The 15,611-nt window shown below is 39.2% G+C and overlaps 1 protein-coding gene across 3 annotated transcripts in view; it reads right to left on the reverse strand.

Moving 5' to 3' along the window:
- ZNF410 (zinc finger protein 410) overlaps nt 1-15,611 on the reverse strand; it is a 34,082-nt gene that overhangs the window by 13,341 nt on the left and 5,130 nt on the right. For all 3 annotated transcript variants that reach the window (XM_036913238.2, XM_036913237.2, XM_036913234.2), the window contains 3 exons: nt 15,055-15,246; nt 2,142-2,292; nt 1,477-1,658 (listed from right to left, as the gene is read on the reverse strand). In XM_036913238.2, the coding sequence (XP_036769133.1) occupies nt 1,477-1,658; nt 2,142-2,292; nt 15,055-15,246 (525 nt within the window). The remainder of the gene's footprint in view (nt 1-1,476; nt 1,659-2,141; nt 2,293-15,054; nt 15,247-15,611) is intronic.

Raw genomic sequence — 15,611 nt, forward strand, 5'->3', positions numbered from 1 at the left:
ACATTTAAGACAAACTGCATTGTGAGCATTTGAAAAGAAAATCCTTGGAAGAGCTTTACAGTCAGATCAGAATTGAAGTCCTAGCTCTGCCATTTCCTACTGGGCAAGTGACTTAACTCTCTAATCTTCTGTTCCCTCATCAATAAATACAGTATTTAATGCATTAAGTTACTTTAAAGATTAAATGAGATAATGTATATGCCTGGTACACAATAAACTGCCTCAATAAATGCTATTATATTAATTACTTAAATTCAGATCTGTGAGGCATCCAGGAAGAGACTGACTGAACTGAGGCCTGGAAATGTGAGAGCATATAGTGAAATGGGAGAAACCTAAAATTCTGAAAATGGCGAACAATTAAAGAAAGAGAGCTAGCAAGAGTTACAATGAAGAAAGAAAATCAGGTCATACTCAGAAATAAAAGAAAACATTTTAAGAAGATGTTCAGTTTTATCAGATGCTACAAAGATAATGAGCAGCAATAAGAATGATGAGGTTTCTAAAAATCAGTCAGGCCATGGTGAACTCCATTTTTCAATCTATTCAGCTAGATGTTTTTTTGTTCTTTTATTCAAACTGCTTTCCTGGAGCAAGTATAGCTTACTCTCTCAAGAAAGAGCTAAGAATAGAGCTATTCTGTCCTAAAACATATCCAGGGGTGATGTCAATCTAGAGGGATCATAAGGACCTGCGTGGAACAAACAAGGCTTCAGTTTGGGTTTCACTTTTTAGAGCCCTTTAATTGTACCAGCTGTCATTTTAGCAATGCAAGAACAAACAAAGAGGAGACAAAGAAAATGGGGAAGAATAGTTATTCATATCCTAAGATAGTGGTCTGGGTTCAATGATTAAGCTCTGGCAAGACACTTAGCACATGCTAGGCCAAAAGGCTTGGAAAATCAACCTTAAACTCTTAGACTTAGTCAGGGTATCTTTATTTTGTTCCTTTGATATTAATATACTGCTTGATTCAGAACAAGTCACTTTTCCATTGTGTTTCTCATGCTGTGAGGCTCTAACAAGAAAGCAAACTCAAAGTCAGGAATTAATCTCAGCTTTTATATCTTCCCCCACCTGGAAAAGGCTTTGTATGATCTCTGACTCAATAAATATTATTGACCAAAATTCCACCTGAGTAATTTTTGAAGATATTTAGAAAGAATCACCTTGCCCATATCTCACCATAAGACTGTTATTAGAGAAAGGTCTCGCATCCCTACGTACACTTGAGGCTCCTAGAGGTAAAAATCAATACTATATATTCCTCACACACAAGGGAAAGTTCAATAAATGTTAATGAATGAATCAAAAAGTGCCATGTGACATTTGAGAGAAGGAAATTTCATTTTTAGAGTTGTAGCAACAATCCTGGATCTTCATTTCTATTCCCACCTCAAAGCCTTGCCTAAGCACAGGCAGGCAAGTACTGAACAAAATAGCAGGTTGCCTGTGGGAATGCTGGGGTGCACAAACCTGTGTGGATACGTAGATGGTTCTTCAGGTTTCCAGCTGTCGTGAACTGCTTGCCACAACTAGACTCGGGGCACACAAAGGGCTTCTCCCCATTGTGGGTCCTCATGTGCACCTTCAGCCTCTGCAGTACATAGAAGCTTTTCCCACAACCTTCTGCAGGGCAGATGAAGGAGCGGTCATTTCTGCAAAAAAAACACACATAGCAACAATACTTGAAAATGCTCTTTGCTAGAGGGTATGAGTCAAAGCTCCTATTGACTCTCAAGGCAGACAGTAAATCCCAAAACCTGAATGTATCAGAAAATCACCAGAAGTTTGTGAGAACTACTGATGCCAAGGCCCCACCTCTTAAAACACTGATTTCATAGGTTTAGAGTGCAGCCCAGGCTGATCATTTTTTTTTTTTTCAGATCTCCAGGAAATTGTTTTATAATGAGATTTGAGAACTCTTGCTCTAACACATTTAGGTTCTAAATGTCTTATTAAATATTTGTCAGGATCAAGGTAAATGAAAAATGAAATCTTTCCATTAAAGAACAAACGACATCTTAATGACAAGCTAGCTGGAGCCCAGCCTTTCCTTTAATCTGTCAATTAGGGAGACAGGTTCCTCCAGAAGCACCAATGCTCTTGAGCTCCGACTGTGGGGTCTCAGATATGCTCACCGATGAGTTTTGAGGTGGTACTTGAAGTGAGCTGGCCACACAAATGTCCTGTCACAGCCTTCAACTGTACACTTGAGCTTCTTTTCCACTTGAGGAAGGGGCCCAGAATCTTTGGGTTGTCCATCACCAGAAACAAGGTGGACATTTTCTCCTGTAACAGAGTCACATGTTTGTAATCCAGGGAAGGACCCCACTCAGTACTTTGCTTCAAATAACCAAGTTCTTACATTTTTCTCCTAGTGATCAATAATTAGACATATACCCTCATTTTCCCCAGCTCTCTTTGATCCATTTAACCACAGAAGGGAGAGTGCTCTTCATCCTCATTCCCTTACCCCAGAGAACCACCAATAGCCATCATGCTTTGTTTCATAAAACTAGGCCTCTTTGGCAAACATAAGAAATGTCCAAAATGATTTCATATCAAAAAGCAGTTAAAACACCTATTTTGCATTACACAGATGATGGGGAAACACGTATGTCAACACCCAAAGTGGGGTGTAACAGAACATGATTTAGAATTCTAGGTAGTAAAAACATGTATTTTAAGGAGAAGCAGCCTTTCTGGCTTTGTTGTGGGCTTACAATAGTAATGTCTTGGTAGATCATCATTCTTAGATTTCTATCTTCTGAAGGCAATTTGGCTATTTCTATCATTGTGAAGAAGAATCGCCTTCTAATTTCCTATACACCCCTCTTTAGTTATAAAATATTTAAGAACGAAAAACTAGCTGATCTTAAAATTTCTAACCACATTTTAAAAAGTTAAGAGATAATATCTACTAAAGTTTTTGTTCAGTAGAACAAAAGGAGGGAAAGAAGGGGAGGAGAGGAACATATAGTGCAGTGCCTCCCTTAAACTTAATCAGTTCTTTAAAACTTTACATAAATTCCAGATTAGCAGGTGGTATACTTTTCCTTCATTTTCTTCAAGACATACTTGGACATGACTAGATAAAACACTTAATTCTACTAAAAGCATATGGAGTTTATCTTTCCACTATAACTACTATAGGTATAAAAACATGTATTTTTTTAAACCTTAGGAATAAGATTTTTATTTCCAAATTTCCTTCTCAAAAGTCAAGAGCAGGATAAAATATATTATACACAACACAGTCCCTGGAACCTGACAGTTGATTATAGGTAGTTTCTTTCCCACCTATTAATCTTATTATCTTCCTGCCCTACATTCTCCTTGCTATACTTCACGAAATGCTATGCATAAAACTAACTGCTCCAAGGCTCACAGACTCCAAGAGGGACTGGCAGTTACCAAAGGGAAGGAGGGGGGATGAGGAGGAAGAGGAAGGGGCTTAAGAGGCATTATGATTAGCACACATAATGTAGGGGGGTCACAGGAAAGGCAGTACAGCACAGAGAAGACAAATGGTGACTCTATAGCATCCTACTATGCTGATGGACAGTGACTGCAATGGGATGTGGTGGTGGGGGGGGCTTGATAATATGGGTGAATGTAGTTACTGCAATGTTGCTGATGAGAAACCTTCCTAAGATTGTATATCAATGATACTTTCATTTAAAAATTCCATAAAAAAAAAAACTAACTACTCCAAGGTGAGAGTAGAACCTAAGATATTTTTGCTAACTAAAATTAATAAAGTTTTTCTTTTTAAATATTGGCCCACATACTTTTATTTTTGTTTAATTGAAAAAAGGTAAATTTTACATAAATTTAAACAGTACAAAAATGCATGTACTATAAAGAAAATTTCCCATCCAACTCCAGGGCTCCAGCTAATTAATTTCTTTCTAATAAAAGGTCTGTAGAAAACCCATGCTAATCCAGATATAAACCAGTGACAGTTGGGGCCTTTGTGCTTTCAATTCTGCAGATGCAATGAGAACACTGACATAATCAGAAGCCTCAAAAAAAAATCCTTCGGAAAAGGATTTTTTCCTTATATTCGAGTTCTTGTAAAGTCACCCACTTTAAGAATGCTCCCTCAATTACTTTGTTTTTGAAAACAAAGCACTGCTTGCAGAAGATAGATTATCTTCAAATGACTTCAACTGATGATATTTAGGATATTTAAGTCATCTGATAAGCATGTTCCAAAAAAAAAAGACAAATTCAACACCTCATATTGCACATGTTGGATAACACTGTAAGCACTTTAAAGATCCTACAGTTAAGTGAGTAAGGTCTTTGCATTTGGGATAAAATTTCCAGTGAGAATATCATGTACATAGCAGGAGTAAGTAAACTTTTTCTCCAAAGGGCCAGACGGTAAAACTTCGGGATTTGAAGACCATATGGTCTCTGTCACAACTACTCAACTTTGCCCCAAGAGAAGCTACAGACAATTTGTAAATAATGGGCATGCCTGTGTTCCAATAAACCTTCTTTCAAAACCGGTTATTTTCACCCTTTGCTGACTCCTGATAAACAGCATTATACACAAAATTAAAACATTTCTTTATCTCAGTCAACTTAGATGGAAGTAAAGATGATGTGCTCTGAAAAACTGTGCTAGAGGACTCACAAAACAGCTTTAGTAATGACAAAGAACTTCATGCTAAAAATCCTTTAAAATACTGAATAAAATAATTTCTTTCCATGTTAGTGGGAAAAAAGCATATTAAATTAATGTATTTCACAATTTAAAATGTGTGTGCAAAACCAACGTAATAGAATTTTCAAGTAGCAACTCACAATATTTACTTTTATCTACAAGCCTAAAGATTTATATAACCAAGTAAGTCCCCCAAAAAGCCTTTAGGGAATCACTGAAAAAATGGAAGATGATCATATATTGGGGCCTCACTTTACATTCAAGCATACAAGGTAGTTGTTACATACTAGGGTAACATCTTTCTAGAATAATAAAAACACCCACCAGTGCTTTGTTATTTATAAAGCATTTTGCAGATAGAATCTTACTTACTCTTTAAAAAACTCAATCAGGTAAGCTACCTGATCTCTGTGTTCTGAACATGAGAAAACTAAAGTTAAAGAAGGTTAAATTCTCCACATAGAGAACTAGTAAACAATGGCACCAAGTGCGGATCCCAGGTCCCCAGATTCCAAATCCCAAATTGCCTCCAAACCCTGCTTCTCAGTGGCAAATACAGCACTACTTCCTCAATGCAACAAGGAGATGCTGAAGGCTTCAGGATCAAGAGAGTAGCAAAAGCATCTCAGGAAGAGTGTGAACTTTAGAGTGCCCCCAAACAGTAAAACAGGCCATTCTCAGCAGTATTATCTACAAGCAAAACTAATTATTTGGAAAACTAGTGGAAGATTGGAGGTCTCTATGCAGGAAAGATTTAGGGTAATGTTCCTAAAACTGGGATATTCTGAAATATTCTCAGGGATCCTTGAGCTCTGTATGAAAAAATTTGAAATTTATTTTCATTTGCAAAACTATCAAAAAATGATCATAAGCTTTTTCTAGATCATCTGCATGAGTTCCAAAAAGCTATGAACTGACATAAGATTTCGGTGTTGAAGCTTGGTTTGTGATAATGGTATTTACCTTACTTTATTATTTTATTTTGGTATCATTAATATACAATTACATGAGCAACATAATGGTTACTAGATGCCCCTCATTATCAAGTCCCCACCACATACTACATTACAGTCACTGTCCATCAGCATAGAAAGATGATATAGAATCACAACTTCTCTTCTCTGTGCTATACTGCCTTCCCCGTGCCCCCACCCCCACTACATTATGTGTGCTAATCCTAATGCCCCTTTTTCCCTTTATCCCTCCCTTCCCACCCCGCCCCCCAACCTGCCCAGTCCCTTTCCCTTTGGTAACTGTTAGTCCATTCTTGAGTTCTGTGAGTCTGCTGCTGGTTTGTTCCTTCAGTTTTTGCTTTGTTCTTATACTCCACAGATGAGTGAAATCATTTGGTACTTGACTTTCTCCACCTGGCTTATTTCACTGAACATAATACCCTCTAGCTCCATCCATGTTGTTGCAAATGGGAAATTTGTTTTCTTCTTATGGCCGAATAATACTCCATTGTGTATATGTACCACCTCTTCTTTATCCATTCACCTACTGATGGACACTTAGGTTGCTTCCATTTCTTGGCTATTGTAAATAGTGCTGCTATAAACATAGGAGTGCATATGTCTCTTTCAAACAGGACTCCTGCATTCTTAGGGTAAATTCCTAGGAGTGGAATTCCTGGGTCAAATGGTATTTCTATTTTTAGTTTTTTGAGGAACCTCCATACTGCTTTCCACAATGGTTGAACTAACTTACATTCCCACCAGCAGTGTAGGAAGGTTCCCCTTTCTCCACATCCTCCTCAACACTTGTTGTTGTTTGCCTTTGGATGGTAGCCATCCTAACGGGTATGAGGTGATATCTCCTTGTGGTTTTAATTTGCATGTCTCTGATGATTAGGGATATGGAGCATCTTTACATGTGCCTGTTGGCCATGTGAATTTCTTCTTTGGAGAAGTGTCTGTTCAGATCCTCTGCCCATTTTTTAACAGGATTATTTTTGTTTGTTGAGGTGCATGAATTCTTTATATATTTTGGATGTCAACCCCTTATAGGATATGTCATTTATGAATATATTCTCCCAGACAGTAGGATGCCTTTTTGTCCTACTGATGGAGTCCTTTGCTGTAGAGAAGATTTTTAGTTTGATATAGTCCCACTTGTTCGTTTTGCTTTTGTTTCGCTTGCCCGGGGAGATATGTTCATGAAGAAGTTGCTCATGTTTATGTCCAAGAGAGTTTTGCCTATGTTTTCTTCTAAGAGTTTTATGGTTCAGTAACTTACATTCAGGTCTTTGATCCAATTCAAGTTTACTTCAATGTATGGAGTTAGTCCAGTTTCATTCTCTTACATGTAGCTGTCCAGTTTTGCCAACACCAGCTGTTGAAGAGGCTGTCATTTCCCCATTGTATGTCCATGGCTCCTTTATCATATATTAATTGACCATATATGCTTGGGTTTATATCTGGACTTTCTATTCTGTTCTACTGGTCTATGGGTCTGTTCTTGTACCAGTACCAAATTGTCTTGATTACTGTGGCTTTGTAGTAGAGCTTGAAGTTGGGAAGTGAGATCCCCCCTGCTTTATTCTTCCTTCTCAGGATTGCTTTGGCTATTTGGGGTCTTTCGTGGTTCCATATGAATTTTACAACTATTTGCTCTAGTTCATTGAAGAATGCTGTTAGTATTTTGATAGGGATTGCACTGAATCTGTAGATTGCTTTAGGCAGGATGGCCATGTTGACAATACAAATTCTTCCTACCCAAGAGCACGGGATGACTTTCCATTTGTTAGTGTCCTCTTTAATTTCTCTCATGAGAAATTAAATACTCATTTCTCATGAGAAATGAATACTACATTTGTAGTATTCAGAGTATAGGTCTTTCACTTCCTTGGTTAGGTTTATTCCTAGGTATTTTATTCTTTTTGATGCAACTGTGAATGGAATTGTTTTCCTGATTTCTCTTTCTGCTAGTTCATCATTAGTGTGTAGGAATGCAATAGATTTCTGTGTATTAATTTTGTATCCCACAATTTTGCTGAATTCATATATTAGATCTCGTAGTTTTGGAGTGGATTCTTTTGCCACTTTTATTCAACATAGTTCTGGAGGTCCTAGCCATGGTAATCAGACAAGACAAAGAAATAAAAGTCATCCAGACTGGCAATGAAGAAGTCAAACTATCCCTGTTTGAAGATGACATGATATTGTACATAAAAAACCCTAAAGAATCCACTCCAAAACTACTAGAATATCTGAAATCAGCAAAGTTGCAGGATACAAAATTAATACACAGAAATCTGTTACATTCCTACACACTAACGATGCACTAGCAGAAAGAGAAATCAGGAAAACAATTCCATTTACAATGTAGGAATAACCCTAACCAAGGAAGTGAAAGACCTATACTCTGAATACTACAAGACACTCATGAGAGAAATTAAAGATACCAAAAAATGGAAACACATCCCATACTCATAGACAGAAAGAGTTAATATTGTCAAAATGGCCATCCTGCCTAAAGCAATCTACAGATTCAATGCAATCCCTATCAAAATACCAATAGCATTCTTTAACAAACTAGAGCAAATAGTTGTAAAATTCATATAGAACCACAAAAGACCCCAAATAGCCAAAGCAATCCTGAGAAGGAAGAATAAAGCAGGGGGAATTATACTCCCTGCATTCAAGCTCTACTACAAAGCCACAGTAATCAAAACAATTTGGTACTGGCATAAGAACAGACCCATAGACCAATGGAACAGACTACAGAGCCCAGATATAAACCCAAGCATATATGGTCAATTAATATACTATAAAGGAGCCTGGATATACAATGGGGAAATGACACCCTCTTCAACAGCTGGCTGGTACAACTGGACAGCTATATGCAAGAAAATGAAGGTGGATTGTTTAACCCTATACACAAAAGTAAACTCAAAATGGATCAAAGACCTGAATGTAAGACATGAAATCATAAAACTCTTAGAAGAAAACATAGGCAAAAATCTCTTGAATATAAACATGAGGAACTTTTTCCTGAATGCATCTCCTCAGGCAAGGGAAACAAAATAAAAAATTAACAAATGGGTCTACATCGTGCTAAAAAGCTTCTGTACAGCAAAGGACACTATCAGCAGAACCAAAAGGCATCCTACAGTATGGGAGAATATGTTTGTAAATGACATATCTGACAAGGGGTTAACATCCAAAATATATAAATAACTCATATGTCTCAACACCCAAAAAGCAAACAACCCTATTAAAAAATGGGCAGAGGATATGTACAGACAATTCTCCAAGGAAGAAATTCAGATGGGCAACAAGAACATGAAAAGATGCTCCACATTGCTAATTATCAGGGAAATGCAAATTAAAACCACAATGAGATATCAACTCACGCCAGTTAGGTTGGCCAACATAGAAAAGAATAGGAACAACAAATGCTAGCAAGAATGCGGAGAAAGGGAAACCCTCCTACACTGCCAGTGGGAATGTAAACTAGTTCAACCATTGTGGAAAGCAGTATGGAGGTTCCTCAAAAAACTAAAAATAGAAATACCATTTGACCCAGGAATTCCATGCCTGGGAATTTACCCTAAGAATGCAGGAGCTCAGTTTGAAAAAGACATATGCACCCCTATGTTTATCGCAGCACTACTTACAATAGCCAAGAAATGGAAGCAACCTAAGTGTCCATCAGTAGATGAATGGATAAAGAAGATGCAGTACCTATACACAATCGAGTATTATTCAGCCATAAGAAAACAAATCCTACCATTTGCAACAACATGGATGGAGCTAGAGGGTATTATGCTCAGTGAAATAAGCCAGGCAGAGAAAGACAAGTACCAAATGATTTCACTCATCTGTGAAGCATAAGAACAAAGCAAAAACTAAAGGAACAAACCAGCAGCAGACTCACAGTACCCAAGAATGGACAGTTGCCAAAGGAAAAAGGACTGGGTGGGGGGGTAGAGGGGGGGTGGGAAGGGAGGGATAAGGGGAAAAAGGGGCATTAGGATTAGCACACATAATGTAGTGGGGGTGGGGGCACAGGGAAGGCAGTATAGCACAGAGAAGAGAAGTTGCGATTCTATATCATCTTACTACACTGATGGACAGCGACTGTAATGGGGTATGATGTGGGGACTTGATAATGGGGGGAATCTCATAACCACAACGTTGCTCATGTAATTGTATATTAATGATACCAAAAGGAAAAAAAAAGTGGGGAGAGTGGGCATCCTTTTCTAGTTCCCAATTTTAGGGGAAAAGCTTTAAGCTTCTCACTGTTAAGTATGAAGTTGGCTGTGGGTTTGTTATATATGGCCTTTATTATTGAGGTACTTGCCCTCTATACCCATTTTGTTGTTGAAAGTTTTTATCATGAATGGATGTTGAATTCTGTCGAATGCTTTTCCACCATCTAGGGAAATAATCATGTGGTTTTTGTCTTTCTTTTTGTTGATGTGGTGGATGATGTTGATGGATTTTCAAATGTTGTATCATCCTTGCATCCCTGGGATGAATCCCACTTGATCATGCTGTATGACCCTCTAGATGTATTTTTGAATTTGGTTTGCTAGTATTTTGTTGAGTATTTTTGCATCTATGTTCATCAGGGATATTGGTTTGTAATTTTCTTTTTTTGTGGTGTCTTTGCCTGGTTTTGGTATTATGGTGATGCTGGCTTCATAGAATGAGTTTGGGAGTATTCCCTCCTCTAATTTTTTGGAAAACTTTAAGGAGAATGGGTATTACGTCTTGTCTATATGTCTGATAAAATTCAGTGGTGAATCCATCTGGTCTGGGAGTTTTGTTCTTAGGTAGGTTTTTGATTACCGCTTCAATTTAGTTGCTGGTAATTGGTCTTTTTAGATTTTCTGTTTCTTCTTTGGTCAGTCTTGGAAGGTTGTAATTTTCTAGAAAGTTGTCCATTTCTTCTAGGTTATCCAGTTTGTGAGCATATAGATTTTTATAGTATTCTCTAATAATTCTTTGTATTTCTGTGGTGTCCATCATGATTTTTCCTTTGTGATTTCTGATTCTGTTTGTGTGTGTAGATTCTCTTTTTCTCTTAGTAAGTCTGGCTAGGGGTGTATCTATTTTGTTTATTTTCTCAACAAACCAGCTCTTGGTTCCATTAATTTTTTCTATTGTTTTATTCTTCTCAATTTTATTTATTTCTTCTCTGGTCTTTATTATGTCCTTTCTTCTGCTAACTTTGCGCCTCATTTTTTTCTTCTTTTTCCAGTTTCAATAATTGTGAATTTAGACTATTCATTTGGGATTATTCTTCCTTCTTTAAATAGGCCTGGATTGCAAGATATTTTCCTCTTAGAACTGCACTCATTTTGTACCACAGAAGTTGAGGCAGTGTTCTGTTGTTTTCATTTGTTTCCATATATTGCTTGATCTGTTTTAATTTGGCTATTGATCCAATGATTATGCAGAAGTATGCTGTTAAGCCTCCATGTGTTTGTGATCCTTTTTGTTTTCTTTGTATAATTTATTTCTAGTTTTATACCTTTGTGGTCTGAGAAGTTGGTTGGCACAATTTCAGTATTTTTGAATTTAATGAGGCTCTTTTGGTGGCCTAGTATATGGTCTATTCTGGAAAATGTTCCATGTGCACTTGTGAAGAATGTGTATCCTGCTGCTTTTGGGTGTAGAGTTCTGTAGATGTCTGTTCGGTCCATCTGTTCTAGTGTGTTGTTCAGTGCCTCGGGGTCCTTACTTATTTTCTGTCTGGTTGATCTGTCCATTGGAGTGAGTGGTGTGTTGAAGTCTCCTAAAATGAATGCTTTGCATACTATTTTCTCCTTTAATTCTGTTAGTATTTGTTTCATATATGTAGGTGCTCCTGTGTTGGGTGCATAGATGTTTATAATGGTTATATCCTCTTGTTAGACTGGCTCCTTTATCATTTTGTAAAGTCCTTCCTTTGTCTTTTGGTTAATTTCTTTGTTTTGAAGTTTGTTTTGTCTGACACAAGTACTGCAGCACCTGTTTTCTTCCCCTATTAGTTGCATGAAATATCTTTTTCCATCCCTTCACTTTTAGTCTGTATACGTCTTTGAGTCTGAAGTGAGTCTCTTGTAGGCATATAGATAGGTCTTTCTTTTTTATCCATTTTGTAACTCTGTGTCTTTTGATTGGTGCATTCAGTCCATTCACATTTTGGGTGATTATCGATAGATACATACTTATTGCCATTGCAGGCTTTGGATTTGTGGTTACTAAAGGTTCAAGGGAAGCTTCTTTACTATCTAACCATCTAACATAACTCACTTATTCCACTATTATAAACACAGTGTGATGATTCTTTATTTCTCTCCCTTCTTTTTCCTCCTCCTCTACTCTTTATATGTTAGGTGTTTTATTCTGTACTCTTTGTGTTTCCCTTGTGTTTCCCTTGACTGACTTTATGAGTAGCTAATTTTGTTTTGCATTTAGTTAGTATTTAGTTGGTCCACTTCCTTTGCTGTGGATTTATTTTCTCTAGTGACAGCCATTTAGCCTTAGGCATACTTCCATCTAGAGCAGTCCCTTTAAAATACACTGTAGAGATGGTTTGTCGGAGGTAAATTCCTATGACTTTTGCTTATCTGGGAATTGTCTAACTCCCTCCTTCAAATTTAAATGATAATCTTGCTGGATACATTATTCTCGGTTCGAGCCTCTTCTGTTTCATTGCATTGAATATATCATGCCATTCCCTTCTGGCGTGTAAGGTTTCTGCTGATAAGTCTGATGATAGCCTGATGGGTTTTCCTTTGTAGGTGATCTTTTTTCTCTCTCTGGCTGCCTTTAATACTCTGTCCTTGTCTTTGATCTTTGCCATTTTAATTATTATATGTCTTGGTGTTGTCCTCCTTGTGTCCCTTGTGTTGGGAGATGTGTGGGCTTCCATGGTCTGAGAGACTGTTTCCTTCCCTAGATTGGGGAAGTTTTCAGCAATTTCTTCAAAGACACTTCCTGTCCCTTTTTCTCTCTTCTTCTTCTGGTACCCCTATAATGCAAATATTGTTCCATTTGGATTGGTCACACAGTTCTCTTAATATTCTTTCGTTCCTAGAGATCCTTTTATCGGTCTATCCCTCAACTTCTCTGTATTCCTGTTCTCTAATGTCTGTTCCATTAACAGTCTCTTTCACCTCATCCACTTTGCTCTTAAATCCTTCCATTGTTTGTTTCATTTGTTATCTCCCTCCAGAGTTCATCCCTTAGCTCTTGCATATTTCTCTGTAGCTCTATTAACCATGCTTATGACTTTTATTTTGAATTCTTTTTCAGGAAAATTCTTGATTTTGGTCTCACCAAGCCTTGTCTCTGGTGTTTGAGGGATTTTGGACTGAACAAGTTTCTTCTGCCTTTTCATGGCGATGAAAGTGGTCACTGGCAAGTGGCGCATGTGTCAGGTGGGAGAACAAAGTCCCTTCCTGCTTGCTGGTCACCTTGCCCGCCTCCACTGCCTGTGCCAGTCAACTGCACACAAGGAGTAGCCTCTGGGTTAATTCCCTGAGCTGCTATTGGCAGTGTGGCCTTTGGGATGGCCTAGGGCACTGGCAGGGGTCACAGGCAAGCTGTGTGTGTTCTCCCGCTAAAACAGCGCCCCTTCGTGCTCCCCAAACTCTGTGCCATTCTCTGCTGCCTGTGCCGGGCAACTGCTCACAGGGAGCAGCCTCTGGGTTAATTCCCTGATCTGCCATGGGCAGGGCGGCCCTGGGGATGGCCTAGGGCACTGGCGGGGGTTGCAGGCGAGCAGCATGTGTTTGCCGTGAGAACAAAGCCCCTCTGTGTCTTCCGGACTCTGTGCCAGTTTCCGCTGTCTGTGCTGGTCAACTGCACACAGGGGGCAGCCTCTGGGTCTGGGCTGGTTAGCCATGTGCAGGGAGAAGACTCTGTGTGCTTGCTGTGGGCGGGGCTGCTCCCGGACTGTTCTGGAACAATGGTGGGTCAGCTGGTTTGCTTGCAGTGCCGGCACTGAGGAATGAACAGCAGGCTGCTTATCGCTATGAGGGGTTTCGGAGCTGCATTGCTACCCAGGGAGTTAGGGCGCCTGAAGTTCCTTAAAGTTCCCAAACTGCTGGGCTAAGTCTGCCAGGATGATATTGTCCACCTGTTAAACCTTTGTCCCTTTAAGACTTTTAAAGAGTCCGCTTTTCTTTTGTCCCAGGGGAGCCAGCTGTGGGGATCCGCTGGCAGTGTTAGTCTTGGATTTTGCTTTTCCGATCCTCTAATATCCAGTACACCATGCAGTGTGTGTCTGTGCTTCCAGTGCAGATCACTAAGGCTCATTATTTAGCAGTCCTGTGCTTCCACTCCCTCCCTACTCTGATTCTTTTCCTCCCAACGGTGATTTGGGGTTGGGGGAGTGCTCAGATCCCGCCTGGTCATGGCTTTGTATCTTACCCTTTTCCGTGAGACGTTGAGTTCTCACAGATGTAGATGTAGCCTAGCTGATGTACTCTATCTTCTGGTCACTCTTTTAGGAATAGTTGTCTTTCCTGTATTTTCAAAATATATATGGTTTTGGGAGATTTCCACCACCCTATTCATGCCACCATCTTGAGAATCTCCCCCTGTATGTACCTTAATAATCTGCTGTATCACCTTGTCACAGGTTAGTAAGAAAACACACAGGCAAATCTAAGTCAAAAAGTATCATGGCATGCTATCCAAGCAGAGGTTCTGTGGTAGTTTAGGAGTGGTGTGAATAGAGCCATGGTCCTCATGCTTTATCAGGGAGCTTACTAAAAGGCTTCACGTTTTTGGTCCAATAGGATGAGGACTAAAAACCTGGATTTTTAAGTTCCCAATAGATGCTGAAAATCCTGACACCACACTGTGAAAATTACCAGATAGAGAAAAGTGGTATGGGCCTAGTAATACAGGCATGCAGAACTCAAAAGGACCAGTCCTACAGCTTGTGTGCATATGCAGAGGTCATCTGCTGGGCGGGTCCCCAAAAGCAAGGCCAGACCATGGCAGCTGCTAACTGCTCCCCTGCCGCCAGCAGAACACCACCTGCCACATTGACTTCACATCAAGCTTATTTTTACTGGTTTTGTAGCTGTCTTTTTATTAATCGATAAAATGTTTTGATTTCATAATGGTGTAATTACAAGGAACATTACAGTAAGAACAATTCAAGATAACAGGGATCCATGAAAAACTTTCCTTTAGAAGGGGCTCTGTAAATTATTTAAAGCTGACAGCTGAGAACACTAGTTTAGCTGCTTCTGCACATGAATCTGGCATGTGCAGCTATTTCACAGAGAATTAGACAATTCACACACATCTAGCCTTCTGCTCTGACCAATAAAATAACTTGGATTATATATAAATGAAAACAGCCACTGCATTACCAAACTCCTGTACAGAATACTGGAAAGGAAAACACCACAGGGGTCTCACCATTGCTGCTGGTTTTTGCATTCTTTGCCAGTTGTGCACGAGTAGCAGCAATCAAACTGTCATGGGCCAACTCTTGAACCCGAAGGAACCATGGAATGCTACTGTCCGTGCTCTCACTGGAGAGGAAATCATTCCCTGAATCCTCTGCTTCATCTTGTACAAATACTAAGTGCTCTGCTGAAGAGCCCAGACCTGGAAGAAACAAGAGGGTATGTGCAAATTGGCCATCAAATAATCTTTTTATAGGCCCTGGCTCAGAACCTCTCCATGTCCTGAATCAGCTATTCTAGATTGTCACCTCTCACCTCAAGCTTCTGTTCTCATACAAGATTAGGTGATCACTTTTCCATTCCCAGCCAACAGTCTTGTCTTTATCTTACCTCCTCCTGTTTCAGAGACAAAGCTGTCCCTCCTGGCAACCAGGCTAACGCTCATCTCTAGTATTCCAACCCTATCCTTCAGTTATCCCCTCCTGTATCCTTCAGTTACCTCCTCTCTTCCATCTCCAACCCATGCCTCTCTACTGGCTGCCTCAAAGCCTTTAAATCTGTCCAAGC

Source organism: Manis pentadactyla, chromosome 11 (assembly GCF_030020395.1).
Source record: "Manis pentadactyla isolate mManPen7 chromosome 11, mManPen7.hap1, whole genome shotgun sequence".
Taxonomy (NCBI): domain Eukaryota; kingdom Metazoa; phylum Chordata; class Mammalia; order Pholidota; family Manidae; genus Manis; species Manis pentadactyla.